Source organism: Schistocerca gregaria, chromosome 7 (assembly GCF_023897955.1).
Source record: "Schistocerca gregaria isolate iqSchGreg1 chromosome 7, iqSchGreg1.2, whole genome shotgun sequence".
Lineage (NCBI taxonomy): Eukaryota > Metazoa > Arthropoda > Insecta > Orthoptera > Acrididae > Schistocerca > Schistocerca gregaria.
The window spans coordinates 449,246,754-449,271,095 of NC_064926.1; the positions used below are offsets into that span (position 1 = coordinate 449,246,754).

The 24,342-nt window shown below is 37.6% G+C and overlaps 1 protein-coding gene across 2 annotated transcripts in view; it reads right to left on the reverse strand.

Moving 5' to 3' along the window:
- Positions 1 to 8,792: 8,792 nt before the first annotated feature.
- The window catches only part of LOC126281964 (protein prenyltransferase alpha subunit repeat-containing protein 1), a 38,089-nt gene continuing 22,539 nt past the window's right edge, over positions 8,793 to 24,342 (reverse strand). For both annotated transcript variants that reach the window (XM_049981337.1, XM_049981338.1), the window contains exon 5: positions 8,793 to 9,852. In XM_049981337.1, the coding sequence (XP_049837294.1) occupies positions 9,549 to 9,852 (304 nt within the window). In that variant the 3' untranslated portion in view covers positions 8,793 to 9,548. The remainder of the gene's footprint in view (positions 9,853 to 24,342) is intronic.

Consider the following 24,342-nt stretch of genomic DNA (forward strand, 5'->3'; position numbering starts at 1 on the left):
TGACCTTACGACTTATCTTAGAAGAAAGATTAACCTACGTTTCTAGCATTTGTAGACTTAGAGAAAGCTTTTGACAATGTTGATTGGAATACTCTCTTTCAAATTCTAAAGGTAGCAGGGATAAAATACAGGGAGCAAAAGACTATTTACAATTTGTACAGAAAGCAGATGGCAGTTATAAGAGTCGAGGGGCATGAAAGGGAAGCAGTGGTTGGGAAGGGAGTGAGACAGGGTTGTAGTCTCTTCCCTATGTTATTCAATCTGTATATTGAGCAAGCAGTGAAGGAAACAAAAGAAAAATTCAGAGTAGGTATTAAAATCCATGGAGAAGAAATAAAAACTTTTGAGGTTCGCTGATGACATTGTAATTCTGTCAGAGACAGCAAAGGACTTGGAAGAGCAGTTGAATGGAATGGACAGTGTCTTGAGAGGAGTATATAAGATGAACATCAACAAAAGCAAAACAAGGATAATGGAATGTAGTCGAATTAAGTCAGGTGATGCTGAGGGAATTAGATTAGGAAATGAGACACTTTAACTAGTAAAGGAGTTTTGCTATTTGGGGAGCAAAATAACTGATGATGGTCGAAGTAGAGAGGATATAAAATGTAGACTGGCAATGGCAAGGAAAGCGTTTATGAAGAAGAGAAACTTGTTAACATCGAGTATAGATTTAAGTCTCAGGAAGTCATTTCTGAAAGTATTTGTATGGAGTGTAGCCATGTATGGAAGTGAAACATGGACGATAACTAGTTTGGACAAGAAGAGAATAGAAGCTTTCGAAAAGTGGTGCTACAGAAGAATGCTGAAGATTAGATGGGTAGATCACATAACTAATGAGGAAGTATTGAATAGGATTGGGGAGAAGAGAAGAGACCAGAAGAAGGGATCGATTGGTAGGACATGTTCTGAGGCATCAAGGGATCACCAATTTAGTATTGGAGGGCAGCGTGGAGGGTAAAAATCGTAGAGGGAGACCGAGAGATGAATACTCCAAGCAAATTCAGAAGGATGTAGGTACTGGGAGATGAAGAAGCTTGCACAGGATAGAGTAGCATGGAGAGCTGCATCAAACAAGTCTCAGGATTGAAGACCACAACCACAACAACAACAACAACAACAACAACCACCACATTTCGAAAGCTTCTATTCTCTTTTTGTCTAAACTATTTATCGCCCATGTTTCACTTCCATACATGGCTACACTCCATACAAATACTTTCAGAAATGACTTCCTGACACTTAAATCTATACTTGATGTTAACAAATTTCTCTTCTTCAGAAACGCTTTCCTTGCCATTGCCAGTCTACATTTTTATATCCTCTCTACTTCGACCATCATCATTTATTTTGCTCCCCAAATAGCAAAACTCCTTTACTATTTTAAGTGTCTCATTTCCTAATCTAATTCCCTCAGCACACCCGACTTAATTTGACTACATTCCATTATCCTCGTTTTGCTTTTGTTGATGTTCATCTTATACCCCCCTTTCAAGACACTGTCAATTCCGTTCAACTGCTCTTTTAAGTCCTTTACTGTCTCTGACAGAATTACAATGTCACTGGCGAACCTCAAAGTTTTTACTTCTTCTCCATGAATTTTAATACCTACTCCGAATTTTTCTTTTGTTTCCTTAACTGCTTGCTCAATATACAGATTGAATAGCATCGGTTAGAGGTTACAACCCTGTCTCACTCCCTTCCCAACCACTGCTTCCCTTTCATGTCCCTCGACTCTTATAACTGCCATCTGCTTTCTGTACAAATTGTAAACAGCCTTTCGCTCCCTGTGTTTTACCCCTGCCACCTTCAGAATTTGAAAGAGTATTCCAATCAACATTGTCAGAAGCTACATAAAGTTCATTTAAATTTATAGCACTAGTCATTTCTGCTTTGTTACTTTAACTCCATTTATAAAAACTCTTTTGCTATCTTTGCAACCTGGGCACATTCTGTTGTTTTCATCATCATCAAAAAACTGCTGGATCTTTTTAATTGCTTCTTCGATTATACCTGCTCCTTTCTTCTTCCCTATAACTGGAAGAATGCCTTGCTTTTTCACTAATTTTCGGGTCAGTTTAACCAGACGATGAGCAATGTTGAATTATGACCTATTTTTTCTCTTCACCATGAGTCAGAGAGCAAACTTAAAATTTTAACTTTTCCCTCTTTAGATGTCACTGGACATTTAATTTTTAATTTCTCTATTAAGCTCAAATATTCAGTGTCAGATGATGCTGGTGGTAGGTTTTCTTCTTCTTTAGAAATAATGTTGGTATTTGTATTATTAAAGCATGATTCTAAGTCTTCTGACAGCTTCCTCATTAGGAATATAAATGTTAATGGTTCTGGTTCTGGATTCACAACAAATATTTCTAAGTAACAATTTGGGAACAGGGAATTTCCGGGAATCACTTTACATTTCACTTGGGAAGCTTTATCACTCTCACATTACAAGGACAAATGTTTAAGTTTTACTTCCCTCAAACCTTTAGTAATAGGCTTTTTATGAGCTTTAAGTGGATCACAGCACTTTCTTCCAAAGATGTGGTTGTACTTCAGAATATACGAGGGTCAGTCAAAAAGTAATGCCTCCCATTTTTTTTCTACTTAAAAAAATTAAGTTAAGTGAAAAATTTGAATTTGGCGCCATTCCTCAAACCTTCTTCTGCAATCCACTGCAGTAGTAGTAACTTTCTGTGTCAACAGGTGGCAGCACAGCAGAAGTTTGTAAGATGGCCGACATCGATGTTCGTTTGAGACAGCGTTGTGTGATTGAATTCTTGAATGCAGAAGGTGAAACGCCCATACGCATTCATGAAAGACTGAAGAAGGTGTATGGTGTTGTGACAGTGGATGTCAGCACTGTTAGACGATGGGTTCGTCGTTGTAAGGAAGCTGAAGGGCAAACACCGTTGACTGACGAAAAGCGGAACGGCAGGCCGGTGAGTGCAGTGACTCCAGACAACATTCAGCAAGTTGATGACATCATTCGTGGTAACCGTCGGGTGAGTGCAGATGAAGTGTGTCGCATTATTTCTCTTAGTAAAGGCAGTGTGATCACGATTATTAAACAATTGGGGTACTCAAAAGTTTGTGCACGGTGGGTTCCAAGAATGTTAACCGATCAAAATAAAGAGGCAAGGAAAACAATAGCCTCCCAACACTTGCAGCGCTTCCGTTTGGAGGGAGATGAGTTTCTGAAAAAAATTGTGACCGGGGACGAAACATGGGTGCATTTTTTTGAACCCGAATCAAAGAGGCAGTCAATGGAGTGGCGTCACACAAGCTCGCCGAGGAAGAAAAAATTCAAAACTGTGCGATCGGCAGGGAAAGTTATGGCAACAGTTTTCTGGGATACAAAGGGTGTGATTCTGGTTGATTTTTTGAAGCAGGGATGCACAATAAATTCTGTTCAATACGTCACAACCCTCAAAAAACTTAAAGCACGTCTTCAGCGAGTTCGCCCAACAAAATAAATGGCAGATGTTCTTCTTTTGCATGACGATGCAAGACCACACACCAGTCGTCACACCTCTGACGAGATTGTCAAAATTGGATGGGAAGTTTTGCCTCATCCCCCATACAGCCCTGACCTGGCACCATCAGACTTCCATCTGTTCGGGCCACTAAAAGAAGCTCATCGTGGGATTCATTTTGAAGATGAGGAGGCCGTCAAAACATCCGTGCGTCAATGGCTTAGGAAGCAGAGCTGTGATTTTTACCGTGCTGGGATACATGCCCTTGTTCAAAGATGGACCAAAACTGTAGAGATGGGCGGAGATTACATTGAAAAATGACAAAATGATCCTCAATGTTGTGGTTTTCAACCTATGTAATTGCATTTAAATTTCTTGACAATTAAACGTAGAAAAAAAAAATAGGAGGCCTTACTTTTTGACTGACCCTCGTACTTCTTCTCAAGATACTAATGTTACAGAAGAACTTGCTCTAAATTTAAACAAAGTTTGTCTAACTTCATCACAGTCATTGACATTTTTCAAGTTTTTGAAACTGAAACGTAAGCTGTTTTGTGACACACTTCACTTGCTATCTGTCCAACAGAGCACTGTTCATCCATGTTATTGCATTCCAGTTAATCTCTCAAAATTAATTACAAATTACACACAGAACAAAGCACATAACACATTCTACACTCTCGATGACGTATGTACATCCACTCTAACAGAGGTTTCAGAACAGACTGACTACAACAATGCCACACCCAGCAATGATGTACTTCTACAATGCAACATGCAGCAATAATGTTCTTCTTTATTGACAATAAACCTAAACATAAAAGGGTGTTTTTATTGCCATAGAACAAAAGCGATAGCTCCTATTGCTTAATATTGCATTATTAAAAATAAATAAACTAAATGAATATTGGGTGATAGTGCTAACTAAATATCTGCCACAATTAAATTTCATTACAGCAGAACAATAAACCATTTAAATAGGCAACAGCCATAAGATCAGTTATAGAGTAATGCGAATTTTTCCTCATTTTGAAAAATTCATATCTTTGTTCACAGATATCATTGTTGAAATTTTTACAGTACATTGCTATCATATAGGTGTACAAACTGTGCAAAAATTTTATTTTTATATTCAATCCCACCTGAGATAACTAACCCCAAACTTTACAAAAAATGCAAATTTTCAAATTTAAAAAATTCCCAAAAAATTAAGGAAATATTTGTAAGTGTTCTTGCTCTATATGAGGCTAGTGTTGTATGATATCTAACACTAGGAAAAAAAATAGAATCTCATAAATCACTCCTTATTTGGTATTTTTGGGCCTAAAAAGTGGATTTTTGAAAATTTGGATACCAAACTTTGGAGGTCATTTTGACTGGTTATTTTTTAATTTAGGGTATTTTGTGTAATAAACAATATTGCAGAGGACACTTTTTTTCTAAAAACAATGTCAATTGCAATGTTCTTAAACCAGTGCAGAGATATTCAAATTTTCGCTAATGTCTCCAAACTGAAAAATCGTCGCACGCTTACAAATAAAAATGGCCACCATCCAGTAAAGATGCAAGATGAATTATTTAAAAAAAAATACTGTTTTGAACTTCTCAAATATAAGGCAACCACAAATTTAAAAAATTAAAATATTTAAAAATGGTCAAGCAACCATCACTGGACCACTTCTTATGGATTGATCCCAATTGATAATTCCGAATTGAAGGGCTCATCGCTGTCACTCACTATTAGATCCAACTCAGCATCAACAGATGGCCACAATTTTCTCCAGCTCTTCATTAAGGTAGCGCTCTCCACTTTATCTCATGCTTCAGCTGCTTGGAAAACATCGTCACATATGTTAATTGCTTTCCATGCCTTCAGCATAGCCTCTACAGAGTCATTTTCAATTTATTCAGCAAGGAGATGTATACCATTGGACTTTAGAGAAACATCTGAAGGATGACTGGGAGCATTGTCAATTGTAAGGATAGCTTTCAGTGGAAGCTTTTCCTTCTTTAGCTCTTTTCTCACTGCTGGTACTAACGTTTCAATGAACCAATGAGAGATTGTTTGCCTGTCCATCCACACTTTCTTCTGAGCACAATACTGCGCTGGTAGAGTATTTATGTCAGTGTGTTGAAAACAATGTGGATGTTTGGGTGTTGGACTTTTCCAATCATGATAATCAATAGTTTATGACTCCCGTTTGCATTACAACATGCCATTAATGTTATGCACTGTTTCTGTTGCTTGTAACTACGAGCTTCCTTCTCATTCTTGGCAGCTAATGTTTCTGAAAGAAGAATCGTGTAAAAGAGTTAAATCTTCTTCCTCTATTATCTTTCATATATTGCTTACGTACTCATCAGCATTCTTATGGTTAGTTGAACAACTTTCCTTGGTGACTGTCAGCTGCCGAATGCCGTGTCATTCTTTCCAGTTTGATAGCCAACCTTTGCTCGCTGCGAACAAGTTACTACCGTCAAGTTGTTTGTTAAATGCAGCTGCTTTTACCTTTATAATTGGGCCACTGACTGGAATGCCTTTACTGCATTGTTGTACAAACCATCTATAAACAGCTACATCCACTTCTTCATTCTCACTCTTTCACATAACCTTCCATTTTCCCAACTCACTATGCATTTGTATTGGGTACTATCGAATAATATCTTCTTTCTTTTTGATGTCATACATAGTTGCTCGTTCAACACTGAACTCAGCAGCAATGCCTTTCTGCAAAGAACCTCAATTTAACTCATCTAAAATTTCGAGTTTCTGCCTAAGGTCTAGAGTAATTTGTTTCCTTTTAGAAGAAACGATTCCAAACTATAAAGAAAGCTACAATTTCAAATACAGTTGTTGCACATGATAATTCATTGTGCATGTGTTTTTGGATGTGCACTGGATTACTGAGAGTACAGACTACTGACAATGAGGGCCGGATTAGCGAGAGTCTAGTGCATGTCACTAATCTATATTACTCAGGTATAGTTTTCAGGGTACTGATGATATGGTGTCACCAGTTTACATTGACACATCTTACTTAAATATTCACAGTTTCAGAGTCATGTGCAACAAGCTCTCCTCACTTCATTATTATACTCCGCTTATAATTATTTGTTTTGGGATTGACATACATTATTTGAAAAACCTCTCTCTCCACTATGTAGCAAATCTTTCATTTTCTAAAAACTTAGTATCTCAAAAGTTAACTTTATTCAAAATTGTCAATTACTAGAATGCTCCAATCTTAAAATGTAAACCAGATCCAGTGTTAAATTTTTAACCCCAAATTTTTCTTTTACCAAAAATGCATACTTTCACTAAAATAATGTATTATTTAATGAAATACTCAAAGTAGAAAATTTTGTTTTCCAGAAAATTATTGACAGCTTTTGTAGATCTTAGTGCACATCAAAACTACTCAGTGCATCAAAAAGAATCATTCAATTTTTTAAAAAATCATATCTATTATGTTGTTTGAGATATGTGTGTGAACAAAGTACTGTTAGAAGGAAGAAACACTAAGTTTTACAAGGTTCCCACTAGGCAGCAGCAGTGTGCACCCACTTCAGTTCTAGCAAAAATTGTGTTGGGATAAGAGTTTTGCATTCTACATTTTGCGCAGTGCGGATCAGTGATAACTGTTCAGCGTGACTTTTGTACTACGTATGGTGTGGATCCTCCTAAGGCACAGAGCATTAGATGATGGCATGAACAATTCCAAGAAATAGGTTGTTTGTGTGAAGGCAAATAACCGGTCCATCCCACAGTGTCTAACACCGATGACAAACGCACCCGCCATATTTCCACAAGGAATCCGCAGAAATCTGTTCGCCATGCAACTCTATAGCTCAACATGCCCCAGATGTCTGTCTGGCATGTGTTTGAATGACTTCATTTACCAACAGGTTGGGGCACTGCCACACTGGCATCTGGATGTGCGGGAATTTTTAACTCGAAGGATTACTGAACGATGGATTGGTCACACTGGACCAAATGATTCAGTCTTACATTATGACCTCCAAGGTCACTGCATCTGACAGTGTGTCATTATTTCTTGTGGGGGTTTATTAAAGACTCTGTTAATGTGCCTCCATTAACAACAACAATGTGAATACCGCACTGACAAATGCCATGAATCTCAAAGGGGGCATATCAAACACGTGTGAAAATTTATGAAAAAAAAAAAAATTCTTTTTGTGTTTCCCATTCATCAAAAAAAATTCATTGTAAATGATTATTAGTTTCAGAGATATAGGTGTGCAAATTCAGATGAATCTTTATACAATCTGTACTGCCTCATAAAATAGAACTATTGTTTGTACCAATTTAATAACAATTATTGTTACACAGAAGTGTGTCTGCTTAATGTGGTTACGTATTTTTTTTTATTTTCTCTGTTAACGTCTAAAATATGATAGCACTGCATTTTAACATTTTGTAATTAGTGTCCTAACCACATTTTTAAATAGGTATCGTGGACGAAGCTTTCTGTCTGCGGATAGCAAACAAGTAGTACGAACAAGAAGTTCTTCAGTTTGTTCATTCAATTAGTCTGAGCCCAGCATTCATTGGGTGAACCTCTGTGTCAATCAGAATATTCACACAACAAGTTTGCTCGTCAAAATGAAATGGTTATTTCAGTCAAAAGTAGACACAATCACTTATTGAGCCTTGGAAGGCCACTTGTTAATTTTAAACATGATACTTGAGCTTTTATGAGCTGCTGACCTGTTTAATACTACCTATCAAAGTTACTACTTGCTGGCTGATCACCTTGAGTGTGTTCAGTAACAATAAATGTTAAGAAAATTAAAAGTAAATCTGACACTGTTGAGTTAAATTCTTAAACAACAAACACGACTTAATCAGGCATCAAAACAGATAAGTAAGCTTACAATGTCACATAATATTACGGAAAATAATTCATTTTTAATCACTGCTGCTAATTATGTGTCAAAAATAGTTACTTAAAATTCTTCATTTCACTATATTTGTTTCCAAAAACTCACAAAACAACTGAAAAAATAAATACAAGTATGAGATATGTATTGATGGGAAATCCAGGACAAAATGTAATATTTATCACTATTTCACTGAATAGAATAAAGTTATGTACAACAGATGCAGAACTGCTTGGTAAGCACACGCAGTTCTTCTTCACAAAGAGGGTAGGCAAGGGGTGATGGGTAATCTACTATTGCATCTTGAGACTGATTGGAGAAAAAAAATGCAGGATAATATCTGATATTCCATAATTTCACACAAAGGAATTTGTTGGTGAGTAACTGAGCTGCAAATGAGTAATGAATAAGTAGTTGTCAAGAAAAATAGCACGACCACCACTTTAATTTCCAAAAAGTAACAATAAACAAAATATCTGACTCAGAGTAAACAACATAAACAACAACGACAGGTACAGAAACAGATTCTTCAGTAGATAAAACTTAATACTGAACATCAAATGGCACAGATATACACCATTTATTAAACTGTTAAGATACACATCTTTTCACAGAAAAACTGGACAGAAGTCATGGTGTCTTCCCCCTTCTGTATCACTCTCTCTCATCCCCCCCCCACCCTCCCTCCGCCACACACACACACACACACACACACACACACACACACACACACACACACACACACCTCTCTCTCTCTCTCTCTCTCTCTCTCTCTCTCTCTCTCTCTCTCTCTCTCTCTCTCCCTCTCTCTCTCCGTGTGTGTGTGTGTGTGTGTGTGTGTGTGTGTGTGTGTGTGTGTGTGTGTGTGAAAGAGAGGGGGGGGGGGGGCGTGAATGTGCGCTACCACTGTGTTGTGTGGCAACATGGCAACTGCAGTACAATTTACTCATTCTTAACAAACCAAAAATAATAAGGCACCATTCTGCTTTTAACAAGCTGTGAATCATTGCTCCTCCAACTTCACAAACAATAATCCTCACAATGACTAAAGTGATGGTCAGTGAATTAAAGACTCTGCAGCATCAAGCCCACAACTGTAATGTGCAGGACGTCTTGAGCAGAAGGACTAAATTTTGTACTTGAATTTAGTGTATTATTCTTATCTTCTCATCCTTCTTCCAAGTTAACTCCAAGAGCTTTGAGCATCCAGTGTAAGTGACGAAGTACAAATTGTTTGTCTGTCATCTTACACCTTTCCACAAAATGACGTTCTTGTTGTACAATTCTCTTCCAAAATTCTTCAGGTTTAAAAACTGTCCCACATTCAAAACCATTCTCAGGAACACACTTCCCATTTACAGATGCTGTGAGCACTGCAGCATTTGGATAAGAGTCAAATTTTGGGAGATATTCTTTAGCACACGTCAAAACTGATCTTCGATAGTTCCACAGTGCCTCATGACTTGGATACCTGAAGTTTGGAAAGAAATGGAAACATAAGTGTATGCACAAATTTACTAAATGCATTTGTAAACATTTATAAATAACATTTATTTGCTTTAAAACATAAACAGTAAGACAAACCTGTGGGGCAATAAAGAAGATTCAAAATTAATGAAGCAGATGCTTTCTCAACTGCACGTGCTAAATTAACAATTAAAATTGTACAAAAAAATGAAATCTCTTATCAAATGGAAAGTCCTGCATGAGAGATGGAAAACTGTATTAGGAAAGAACCACTAACCATACACAAGGAAGTTATTTCTATTCAGACATTTTAAGTGATAAACAAATATAGTTTCTTTCCTCGTAGTTCCTATAATGCACATAATTACCCATCTTTGTGCAATCTAAAGGTTCGTAGATATGAGAGTTCAACAGTAATGTATTTGCCGCTGCTTAAGTGCTAACGTATTTTTATTTAGGCACACACATTAAATGTTGAGAAAATAAATGAACACTGAAGTTCAAAAAAAATTAATAGTTCACCAATTACAAACTGTTGTGTTACTTTGATGTTCAGGGAATTATTATATGCACAAAATTTATATTAAAACAATCAACCTTGGTTTTCTTATTTTCCTAAATGTCATGTCAAAAAACAGTGTTTCACTGAGTAATTTCCATTAAACTATTGGGGCCAAAGGCGATGTAATTACAGATCAAATGCACTTTACCTGACATTCTTATAAAGCACAATATTCAAACATAGAAACAAACACGTAAAATTGATTCCATTAAATCATTTTCTTTATATTTCACTGAATAATTTTTATTTGTAATGTCAAAAAGGGTGTTAGATTAATCATGGATGTACTCTTACTTAGAATATTAGCAACATTTTCATACAGAGAATCTTATTGAGAAATAATGCATATCATTCTGCATAAGGCAGCAATTGCTACTGTCAAGTCGATAATTATGGAACAAGAACAATCAATCCATAAATTTAAAATTTGTTTAGCAGTTGTACAGGTGACAGTGGAACATTTACAAACTGTAGTTTACAAGTGTAATGTAATAGGATAAGGTTATCACTAAACCTTACCGAACAAACTTAGAGAATCTGTTGTCAAGATAGACTGCGTAACGCTTCCGTAGTTTCACATTAAGTATAATGAGACTAAAATAAAGATTAGGGCCCATACAGACAGTGTTTCTTGAGGTGTATTCTCCACCTTGTAGAGTAGAACAGTTTTGGGAGTAGCATACAGATGCACATGTCAGAAGTGGCTGGAAGCTATTGGAGAAAAACAATACTTCCTGTACATTGCATAGAACAGTGGCACAGGACCCAAGCTCAGGAGTACTGAAAATAGTCATCCATCTGTTGTCAATCTGAACCATACGTAAAAAGGATTAAATCCTTGACCTGTAACACTAAGAACCTAGCAAGGCTTGTGATGTGTCAGGATGCACACTTGTGCACACATGAGAGGCCACTAACAAAGAAAAAAGAAAGAAACCCAGATATTTGTTAATTAATACATATCATTGCAGGTGCTAGAGTCACTCTTAATGACTGACTCACTGGTGAAGTCATCAGGTTATCAATTTTATTTGCCCTTGATTAAAAATTCAAAGAGAAAAGTGTAACACAATAGTATTCCAGGACCTAAGTTTGAATGTGATCACATTTTGACACACCTCTCTCTCTCTCTCTCTCTCTCTCTCTCTCTCTCTCTCAAGTCGAAACCTCAAGAGTACAGCTGCCTCAGCCTCACTTTGCCAGCTTCTATTCAGATCAATAGAAGCAGCAAGATGACTTGTATGGAAACACAATATGGTCTTGGCACTTGCCACCTCAAATCAGATTACAGTTCAACTGCTCATTACTTTGATCAGAAGACAGTAATATCGCTCATATACAGATGTTGTCATTTTTAATTGGCGCACGTGACTTGTAACGACCCCAGGGATAAAACTTTTCAAAGACACGGGGAGTAGTAGTCTTAATTATTTTCAGGAAAGAACCAGAAAACACACACACACACACACACACACACACACACACACACACACACACACACACACACACACACGTTGGTTCCATTGCAAGGCGATTTACTTTTGTGTAGAAGGACTTATCTTCCTTCAAATAAATGAGGTGACACTATAAAAGCTATCTTTAATCACAAATATGATGGATCATGACCTAAATGAAATTTTATTTTAGCTCCAGAACCTGAACTGTTCTACCAAGAAGCAAGTGATGATGAGACAGGATGTAGAACTTTAATTAATTTCCACTCAAGAATCAAGTATGTTTTAATTAGAGTTGAATCCCACATCACAAATTCCACAGCGTCCTCATTAACTTGTATTCCCTGTAAGAAGGAAAAATGCTGATTGCCTTCCATGGTTGAGACAGGTAAGTCTCAAACACCTGGTAGCTTCCAAATTTCCATACCAAAGGGCAGAGACAGTAGCTACAGCCTGAAAACTCTGTGGCAAGCACTTTATGAGCAGCTGCTTGGCATTTAGGACACAGCAGGTTCGTTTCCACATCCATCTTTGCAAGATGGAGGCAACTCAGCTTTTTAAAATTATCGAACTATGGTAGTTCTTTGTAATTATCTATTGTACATACAGACGTGTTCAAATTATTAGACTAATTGATTATTTGTTATACTCTTAAGTTTTCTGGTGTAAAAATAGTAGAAAAAGTGTAATAACTGATTTGTTTAACGGTTTGACTGATACAACAAAATTTCCCTTCCAAGCAACTTACAGACCACTGAATTTTTAACATTGGTAATATTTGTCATTTTCCCTCCAAATTGTGTTGGTGTTAGCTGACTGTGTACATGCTTTGAAACTGTGTTTACTGTAATGTATTATTACGTTTTCGTGGTGTACTACAGCTTGTTATTTACTCTATCAACTTCTTGCTACATTAACAAGACATTATATAGCTTGTGAACTTGCATGTTTCTGGCTACATGAATAAATCATGGGGTATCCAAAGAAAGTGAGCTTATGGGGAAGACAAAAGATGTTTCACTTTGGAAAGATTCAGCTGTGGTAGCACTTCTTGCTGAAAATCATTATACACAGCAAGAAATTGCTGACAGAATGAGAATATTACAGAAAACTGTAAGCAAAATCAAAGCAGAAAGGTGGTGGATACAAGCCAAACAGGAAAGGAAAGTTTGAATGTAAAAGAAAAATCAGTCCTAGAACAATGAGTAGACTTACAAACATGGCAACAATGAACCATAAAATTACTTCTAAAGACATGAGCCAACAGCTGAAAGGTTTGGGTGTTGAAGTTTCACCTGCGACAGTGAGGAGGAGGCTGTTTGAAAGTGGTTTAAATACATGCTGATAAGGTAATATTTCGATGGGCATTTAACACAAGAGAGGGAAAAGACATTAACATTCTAAGTTAACGGGTGCTGTAATGATCGTTGAATCCAGAATTGTTTTCGGTGTTTTTCCAAATAGTTTCTTGCCCTGAATTCCTTTGAAATCTTCTGTAATTTTATTGCTTAGAAAACCTGATATGACTATGAAATAGAGAACAACTTAAGAGAATCAGAGGAAAAAAGTGATATCTGGACGAAATAAACTAAATAGAGTATTATATTGGTGGAAAATATAATAAGATGTGACTAGCTGAACAACTGTTATACCATAGTGTATAGATTTTCTATATTGTATAGAGTATTTTATACCTTTTATGAGATGTGATATAGATGAGAAGGTTTGAATAAATTTTGAAAGGGGTGTGTATTGTAGCTAAAAGCATGATTTACAAGAACAGATAAATCATGACTATCACAAAACACACCCCTTTCAAACAACCCTCAAAAACAAGTGTGCCTGATTTTTCATAATTTTCCGTTTCCATAGGGTTGCTAAGATTTCCTTCGCGGACCTCAGAGGGTGAAGGTGGGACAAGTCCGTCCTGTAGGAGACAATTTAACACCAAACCACCTCCAGCGCCTCACTAAAGTACCTGAGGGGTAGGGATCCTAGGGAAGAGGGGTGGGAAGGGTTTCCTGCCTTTGGCGCTATTTCTTTCTCTTCTTCGATCTTAGCATCCATATCCATTTTTTTCCTTTCTTACTTCTCATTTGAGGACCTGTTTTTTTTCCCCCTTCTTTCCATATTCAAAAACCTCTATCACTGAAGTCCTTCCTTATTTCCATGGCTACTGAAAACCTAAATCTTATCTTTAGATAAGAAGGCCGAAGAATCAGACTACACGAACACACAACCACATATACACAAATATAAACTTCTAGACAAACATTAAATCACATAAGAGGAAGCCTGTCACGATGTGAGAACTGCCAGGTGTTGTAGGGAAAATGTGTGTACATATGGAAACATGTACACATATATAGGAAGCTATGACAGTTTGACATCAAATATAGATAAGAAGTGGTGCACATACATAACGAATATGTTGTGATTCGATAATTTCTGTGTAAATTCTAGAACCAATCAGCGTCCTACCGTCTCGAACACACGATATTCTGGATATGAGTGTGGGATGGCAGAATCCTACCTACTGTGCGTCACATGTTTGTGTGTGCAGGTTTAAAATCAGTCGAGGGAAGAAAGTGGATGCAGCAGTCAGACAGCACTGACAAGTACCTGTCGGGCAATCCACAGATGTTTTTGTGAGAGTGTAAGGAAGAGCCACGGAGTTTATATGCAGATCTGTGCTTATTGTGTCACTGACTATTGTTACTAAAACAAGAACAGTTGAAAAAGTACTCTTGACACAACCTCGTTACGAGGCAAGACTCATTTTATGATTCATGTTAAGAAAGGCCATGGTATCCAAGCCAACTTTCTTTTAACTGTAACTCTATTTGTTTCTAACATCCAACTGTACGAGAGGCTAGCAGGAAGTTACATATTCATGTGGAAAGTGAGATTTTCATTGTGTATGGAAGTCAAATACATTGTTAGTTGACGAAAAGCAAAGTTTGTATGTCTACTTATTTCATAAGTAGAAACAGTCTAAAACTTCCTGTACCTAGCGTTATTCGATGGAGAAGAAGTCAAGAGGGTTTCCAGCAGCCAGCTATTCAGTAAAGAAGAGTGGCTGCAAACTCCAAGTAAGTCACCTCATAAAGAAGTGAAAGGTGATTTGGGGGAATAAGCCAATATAACCCAGATCCACACTCACACTTTAAATCGTCACGACATTAGAGCCCCATAACAACAAAAAGAAAGAAAATCTGTAAAGCTTATATTACACGACACGCCTAACATTTATTAGTCTGCACCAGAGCCCCAAGCAAACAAGTCTGAAACTGCCAACTTTTTTGTTAGGCCTGTTACCACTGCATCACCACTATGAGAAATTGTCATATTTTCCCTTCGGAAGGTTTCATTGATTTGCAGTGGAACCACTGTCTACACACGTTATGTATATAGGGAGGAATACCTAAATTCATTCATAATACATTACTTCTACACCATTTCATTGTCATTTATGAGTCAATATTACTTAATAATATGGAATAAGATGAAATCACATGTGCAGCTCAGTGCCTCGCTAGATGGCATATTATTCATTCAATCTTCATTAATAGCACCAAATTGCTTCACAAAATTGAGTTTTACCCCAACAAGCACAACCAATGGAAGAATGTCACAAACAAAACAGATAAAATGACATTTTATATAGATAGTACAATGAATATGATTGTCAGTTCTCAACAAATACAAATAAAGTTGGTATCAGTTGATGAAATGCTCTGCATATTCCTCATCCGCATCCCTATATCTTCCTCACTTAATTACATCAAACAATACATGCAGTGATTTTCAACATTGTGTGAATTACTGCCGCAGAGTTATCCAGCAATAAAATTATTTGACAGATAAAACCTATTTATGACATAAAATATATGTTACTGTAATGTGTTAATTGTATGAATTGCTGGTCAATAACAAACTTGCATTGGCCTCACAAAGTGTTCAAACGACCATGGAGTTTGAATGCATCGTGTGGTATAATCTGACACCATGTATTTGGCACTTATTTCATTGGTGGTAGTTTGAAAGGGATCCAGTATTAGAATCAGAATTTAAGAGAGCTCTGGAGGACTTAAGATCAATTAAGACAGAAAGGACAGATAACATTCCAACACAATTTATAAAATCATTGGGAGATGTGGCAACACAATGACTGTTGTTTGAGTCTGGTGACACACCATCTGACTTTCAGAAAAATATCATCCCCACAATTCCGAAGACTGCAAGAGCTGACATGTGCGAGAATTCTCCCACAATCAGCTTAAAAGCTCAAACGTCAAAGTTACTTAAAAGAATATTATACAGAAGAATGGAGAAGAGAATTGAGGATGTGTTAGATGATCATCAGCTTGGCTTTACAAAAGGTAAAGGTACCAGACAGGTAATACTTACATTCCGGTTGATAATGAAAGTAAGACTAAAGAAAAAAATCAACATACAGTATAGGATTTGTAGACAGACCTGGAAAAAGCGTTCAACGATGTAAAATGATGCAAGATGTTCGAAATTCTGAGAAAAATAGGAGTAACCTATAGGGAGAGATGGGTAATATACAATATGTACAAGAGTCAAGAGGGAATAATTAGGGTGGAAAACAAAGAATGGAGTGCTCGAATTAAAAAGAGTGTAAAACAGGGATGTAGTCTTTCACACCTACTCTTCAATCTGTACATGGAAGAAGCAATGATGGAAATAAAAGTTCAAGAGTGGGATTAAAATTCATGGTGGAACGATATCAATGATACGATTTGCTGATGACATTGCTATCCTGAGTAAAAATGAAGAATAATTACATGACCTCCTGAAAGGAATGAACAGTTTAATGAGTACAGAATATGGATAGAGAGTAAATCGAAGAAAGATGAGAATAATGAGAAGTAGCAGAAAAGAGAACAGTAAGAAGGCTGATGGCCATGAAGTAGTTGAAGTTATGAAGTTCTACTACGTAGGCAGCAAAATAACCAATGACAGCATTCCTTGCCAAGAGAAGTCTACTAGTAGCAAACACAGAATTTGATTTGAGGAAGAAATTTCTGAGAATGTATGTTTGGAGCACAGCTTTGTATGGTAGGGAAACATGGACTATGGGAAAACTGGAACAGGAGAAAATTGAAGCATTTGAGATGTGGTGCTAAGAGTGAATGTTGAAAATTAGGTGGACAGATAAGGTAAATGAGGTGGTTCTGTGCAGAATTGGAAAGGAAAGGAATGTATGAAAAACAGTGACAAGGAGAAGGGACAGGATGATAGGACATCTGCTAAGATATCAGGGAATGATTTCCATGGTGCTTGAGGAAGCTGTAGAGGACAAAAACTGTAGAGGAAGACAGAGAACCTCTAGCGAATAATTGAGGATGTAGGGTGCAAGTGCTACTCTGAGATGAAGAGGAAAAGACTGTTGACAAACAAAAAAAAAAAAAAAAATTGGAACAATACAGTAAAGCCATTTCTTGACACTCCCAATATTAGAGAATGCAGCTTTGGGTATGTGTCAAACAACATTATATTAACATTACTCTGCAGTAAAACTGCTGCATGAGGTCTGTTATTTTAATTTATTACTTGTCTGAAAGTAACTGTATTCACAACATAATTTGCAGATTGTTCCCTTGCACCACTGAACGTACCAGCAAAATTATATGGTTGTACAACACATAAGGAGATACGTAGTCATAAACAATGAGCTGCATGACAATGAAATTACAGGGAAATAGTCATCAGAGACATAGGTGAAATATGTGTACAAATATGTGTGAAATATATTAAATACATGTGAAATAGATTTGACATGTGCTTACATGGACAAAACCACAGGTAAATACCACATCCTAAACACCTGGAATGATTTCAACCAGATTTGGTAGACATATTACAAGGAGCAATCAAAAAGTTTTCATTTTAGGGTGTTGCTGAAGCATATATGCAACATAGTGCATCTCAGAAATGGGTAAATAAATATCAAAATGTAAGGGAGGGAATGGTGTGGCATTCGTGTCTTTCCAATATGCACGCAGTAAATGCAGTAACATGAAGTATGGAGACATTACCACCAAATGTGTCCAAACAGGACCAATCTGCTGTTGTTCCATTATTGGCTGCTGAAGCACAAGCACCGGTAGACATCCATCAGAGAATGAAGAATGTGTATGGGGCAGCAAATCTACCAAAACCCATCATTGTGGAGTAGTGCACCAAGTTCCGTACTGCTTCATGAGAAAGCATGTCAGCATAATTCAAGTGTAAATAATGCAGAAGTTACTCAACTCAAATGGGAGACACTCTAGCACCATCCCTATAGTCCTCACCTCTCCCCACACGATTATCACATTTTCGGTCCTTTCGCATCTGTGATGTTTGCCGTGACTGTCTCAATGCAGGATCACACTCTACTTGTAAATCTGTATTACAAGAATGATGAATGCACACCTGTCGCTCTGCAGAAGTTCCACGTGCTCAAGGGTTTGAAAAAAGGCTTTAGTTCAATGACTGCCATGGGTCTGGAGAAAAGATTCGGAAACTCGAAAAGACGTGTTCTTTTGGTGTGCAAACTGCTGGAGGGAGGAAACGAATTGATTCAATGTCAATGGAAGCAGTGACATAGCAATGCAGGAGGAGACAAGTGGTGTTGTGCAAACGTGTAATGCATGGAGAATTGCCTGAACATTGGACGTACCAGTGAGCACAGTGCATAAAATCCTATGAAACATCCTTCTTTGTATCCATTCAAAATTAACTATGTGCACAAGTTGCTTACTGCTTACCTGCCAGCAAGAGGGACCTTTGCTTTAGAATTTCTTGCTTGCATGGAAGTGGACAATGACTGGCCATGGAAGATTTTGTGAACAAACAAAACCTACGTCCACCCGACAGGATATATCAATACACAGAATTGTCGAATATGGGCAACGGAAAATCCACACGCAAATCAACCAGTACTACTTCAACCTCAAAAGGTCACTGTGTGGTGCGGGTTTATGGCATCATTTATAATATGGCCATATTTTTTCGAAGAGACAGGTGCTTCCAGTCCTGTTACCTGTGCTGTCACTGGTAAGAGCTATGAGTGACTTTTGTACAACCACATCATCCCAACTCTCCAACGACGTAGATGTGTGAATGGAATAATTTTTATTGTGGAACAAGCTGTTTCTCAATTTCAATTTGTCGCAGGTAACTGTGGACAGTGTTTTGATCATGTTTTGTGCCAGTCACATGGAAATTAATAATCATATTTAATTCTGATTGTTGCTTTTTATGTGGTTTTTGGCCTCAGGACAATTAAAAACCGAAGTGATTGATGCTTTTTAAATGGTTTTTGACCTCAGGACAACTAAAATCTTATTTTTTCCATTTGACGTGTTATGACCTTGCTGTGGTGGATGTAACTGACAATATCATATCTGTACACCCATGCACACTGAGCAGTCAGTTTGTTTAGTGTCAAACATACACCTTAGGCATTGTTGTATGATTCACTTGTCATTTGTAGTCGACCACTATTAAATTATGAAGATTAACAGTTCCATGTATTGCTACAATTTGTAACTATTTGTTTTTCTTTTTCCACACAGTTTCCCCCTTTTCCGATAATATTCCGTTACAATTTGATGTCATACTGATCAGTGATGTTATTTCTACAGTGGTATGAAAGTTTAATTATAATCACCCTTTATATTCTGGCAACTGGAATAAATACGTACCCAGAAAGCACTAGGTACGCTGCTACCTTCACATACAAACACAGAACAAGAAGTCTTGCTTACAGAGATGTATAACAGTACATTTCTGCCTCTCCATATGCTTCACAACAATTATGACCCCTTCTGTGCTAAGAATGTTGCAAACACCATGAAACTATTTACTCCCTTTCCCACCACATTTTATAATTACTATAAACAAGTGAGCTGCAAGTGACACGCGTCCTGTTAGCTTTTCCCATCGTCTCAAAATTTGTGTGGTTTTCTAGTGGTTTGCTAGGCCACAAGCGGCTCGCACCCAAGACTTACAAGAGAGAATTTTTGTGATGATGCATACATTTGGACAGTGAGTTTCAGCATTAATATATTTTTATAAATTACTGCTTAACCATGATCTGATGACAACATACTAAGAAGTCAAATCCCTGGCAAGACACTATCTGTGTGATCTGAAACTGTGAAATACAATAGAAGGCTTTCAAAATAAAAGTTCACCTACAGGTTCTAAAAAAATATGTTACTAAAAATAAGTCCTTGCAAGTAACAAATATAACTCATACGCAGTTTTTGCATATTTTGGGAGTCAGGAAAGTGAACGTTTGACTCTTAATGTCACTAAAGTGTCTTTTCAGTGATATAGCATTTGCCTCACTATGTGTTTAAAGCATTTTAAAGCATTTTATGTCTAATATCTGAACTTGACTATCTTAACGTGGCAATCCAAGTCTCCATCAAAAGTGACACACACCCTGTATGCCACATACCTCCTGCCTCAAAAAAAAAAAAAAATGGATGAATGGATACAATTTGACCAGATACAACAACACAAAGTCTACATCTACGTCAATATTCTGCAAACCAACACACGGTGCATGGCGGAGGGTACCCTGTACCATTGTTAGGCATTTCCTTTCCTGTTCCACTCGCAAACAGAGCAAGGGAAAAACAACTGTCTATATGCCTCCGAAAGAGCCCTAATTTCTCTTATCTTCATGGTCCTTACACGCAATCTATACTGCTGGCAGTAGAATCCTTTGGTAACCACCTTCAAGTGCCAGTTCTCTAAATTTTCTCAATACTGTTTCTTGAAAAGTATGTCGCCTTCCCTCCAGGAATTCCCATTTGAGTTCCCAAAGCACCTCCAAACACTTACATGGTGTTCAGACCTAACAGTAACAAATCAAGCAGCCCGCCTCCGAATTGCTTCAATGTCTTCCTTCAGTCCCACCTTTTACTGTTCCAAAACATTCAAGCAGTACTCAAGAATAGATCACACCAGCGTCCTATATGTCTTCTCCTTTGCAGGTGAACCACTCTTTCCTAAAATTCCCCCAATAAACAGAAGCCAACAATTTGTCTTCCCCACCACAGTTCTCATATGCTCATTCCATTTCACATCACTTTGTAACATTATGCCCAGATATTTAAATGACTTGACTTGTCAAGCAGGACACTAGTAAAGCCATGGTGTACGGCAACGTGAGGAAGTTGAGTGGCTGTAGGAGGATACAAGACAAATTAGATGAAATTTCCTGTTGTTGTGATGAATGGCAGCTAGCTCTAAATCTGGATACACTGTAATTTAATGTACATGAGTAGAAAGAACAAGCATGTAATGTTTGGATACAGCATTACTAGTGTCCAGCTTGAAACAATCAAGTCGTTTAAATATCTGGTCTTAATAATGCAAAGCGATGTGAAATGGAATGAGAATGTGAGAACTGTGGTGGGGAAGGCCAACTAACAACATATTGGGTTTTATCGCTTAAGAAGTCTTTGAGCCACTCAATATCTGTGAACTTATTCCATATGCTCGTACCTTCATTAACAGCCTGTAATGGGGCACTATGTCAAATGCTTTCTGGAAATCTAAAAATCTGGAATTTTTCGATTGCCCTCCAACCATTGTTCACAGTATATCATTTGAGAAAAGAGCAAGCTGATGATTTGCGGAAATAAGCTTCTCAGTCTCAAGAAAGTTTATTGTATTCGAACTGAGAATATGTTCAAGGATTCTGCAGCAAACTGAAGTTAGGAATATGGGTCTATAATTTTGCAGGTCTGATCTTTCACTCTTCTTATATATTGGAGACATCAGCACATTTTTCGAGTTGCTTGGGACTTTGTGGTGGGCGAGAGATTCACAATAAATGCAGGCCAGGTAAGGGGTCAATGCTGTAGAGTACTCTTTATAAAATCGAATTGGGGTCCCATATGGCCCCTGTGATTTATTTGCTTTTAAATCTTCCAGTTGCTTCTCCACACCAGGGATGCTTATTGCTATCTTACTGGAACTAAGCGAAATCAATTCACTGTCTAAGTGAGATGATAACAACTGCTTACCTACTCTGTCTAGAAGAAACACCCTCCTGGCCTTTTGGACTAACTTTAGTAATATGCTTTAATGACATTATGATCACTAATTCCTTTATCTATACTGACATTATCGATAAAGTTCAGCTGATTTGTAGCTACAAGGTGTAAGATACTCCCATTGCATGTGGGCTGCCAAGCTAGCTGCTCAAGGTAGTTTTCAGAAAACTGTGTTCAAAAGCATTTCACATGACTGTCTCTGTATACCCCGCAATGAATCCATTGAGATCCCAGTCTATACTCAGTAGGTTAAAGTCACCTCCAACTAGTATTGCACAATCTGAGATTTACGCACTACTAATGGTAGACTTTCTTTGAATGACTCTAGAAATTGCACAGTGAAATCGGGTGACCAATTACAACACCCAACAAGTAAATTGGTGTCACCTACACCTGTTATATGTGATGAGATAACTTCTCTGTCACACTCAACTTCGATCTAAATAGTGACAATATTTTTGTCAACTGCAGAGAACGCTGCCCATCTTATAGCCTCTAATCTATCTTTCTAATATACGTTCCTTGACTTTCTAAATATCTCAGAGCTTTCCACTCCAGTTTCCAGTCAGTTCTCAGTCCTGGTGAGAACTTTCCTGGAGGACAATAAATTTGGTAGCCTAAAAAATCCTAATGTGCATTCCAAAAGTACTCTGCTAACCTGAGTAGCTGCTTGCTTTCTCTAGTGCAGCTCTGACCTATCAAGAGGAGTCCTAAAAATACCTAAGCGATAACACAGGTCTAGAAATCTGCAGCCAAGACTGTCACAGAGTTGAAAAAGACTTTGGTTGAGACCCTCCATTCAGTTTCAAACCGAAGGATCCTGGTCAACTCTGGGAACAATGCTGCAAATTGCTAACTCTACTTGCATGACAGGCATCATTGGTGCCAATGTGAGTCATAACTTGCAGACAACTGCACCCTGTATGCCCAATAGCTGCAGGCAAGGCTGCCTCCACACCTCAGTAAGGCCCTCCAGCAGACATATTGAGTTTACATTGGCTTTCTTTCCAGCCCTGAATGCTTTCTGCCTAAGGGGCTCCATAATGCACCTAACATTGGAGCTCACAATAACTAGTAAACCTCTCCTCCCTTGTGCCTACTTGGACAGTGTGAATGACCTAGGCCAGACAGCCAGTCTTCACATTGTTCCTCTGCCTCGAGTGACACAAACGCATTACCACCCACCACTCACTCTGCTGTGAGGACAGATTCACCAAATGAGGTGCCTCGGAAGCAGAGCAGAGCTTGTGGGCAAAACAAGGAACACCTAACTGCAACTTGCTATCCTCCTGATGTGTCACCGAACCTGATGCATTTACAGGCTACATACCTGACTCTTAAGTGAGGAACTACAGTGCTACAGACTGAATGAATTTACACTTACAAAAATGTGAGATTAAACCTCTTAAACAGAAGAACAGGAATGAAATTTAGTAAATAGCCAACGAGGCAAAAACAAAAAAGATAAAAACTTAACTTGTCGCTCTATAGTCTTACACCAACTGAGAGCTAGAACCCAATTTCCAATGCATTTTTACTATGATGTTTCTGGTCAGGTCTATAAAAAGTTATATCACTGAGATTGTCTCACTGAAATCTGAGATTATTTTGAAATCTGTTTGGGACAAATTTAAAGATTACAGTGATGACAATGATGTTAAGATCAAATTAAGGGAAATTTGTGAACCAGTTTCTGCTTTTAAGCCTAATGAAATCATCAAACGGGGTACTAGTCAGGATGTGTGTGAGGTAAATAGTACTCCAGACATTCCAGTAAATTCCAGTAGACCTAGAAGTTTGAAGAAAGTATTGCCTAATAAAGAAAACCTAAATATGGAACAGAGGTATGATGAGATAGCAGAAGATCTTTTGTATGAAGAACAGGAAGAAAGGGAAAACACCACTATTGGTAGTCGATACATAAAAATTAAAGCTGCAGGTTGGGAAGGGTATTGTTTGATTGACACAGGGAGTCCAATTAGTGCCATTTCAAGCAAATTAAGAGATATAATTAAGCATGATCCTGACTTTGTTGAATTAGCAGTTGTTGGAATAAAAATTAGAGGCATTACCGGCAAACTGAGCAAAATTGTTAATAGACAGGTGTTGTTGTCCTTCAGTATAAATGATGTACAGTTTACTCAAGGATGTCTTGTAATAAGTGACATAAATGAGAATGTACTGTTGGGTATGGACTGGATATTAAAAGCTAATGCAGCATTTGATTGGGAAAAGAGTTTGTTTACCTTTATCGATCCTAAGACGAGAGTATGTTCCAGTACTGACATGTCGGTTCAAAACTGTGCTGATAAGGGAATTGAAATTAGGGACGTTACATTTTCTAAAGACAGTGGTTATTGTGTAGAGGAATCAGATAATTTGAACCAAGA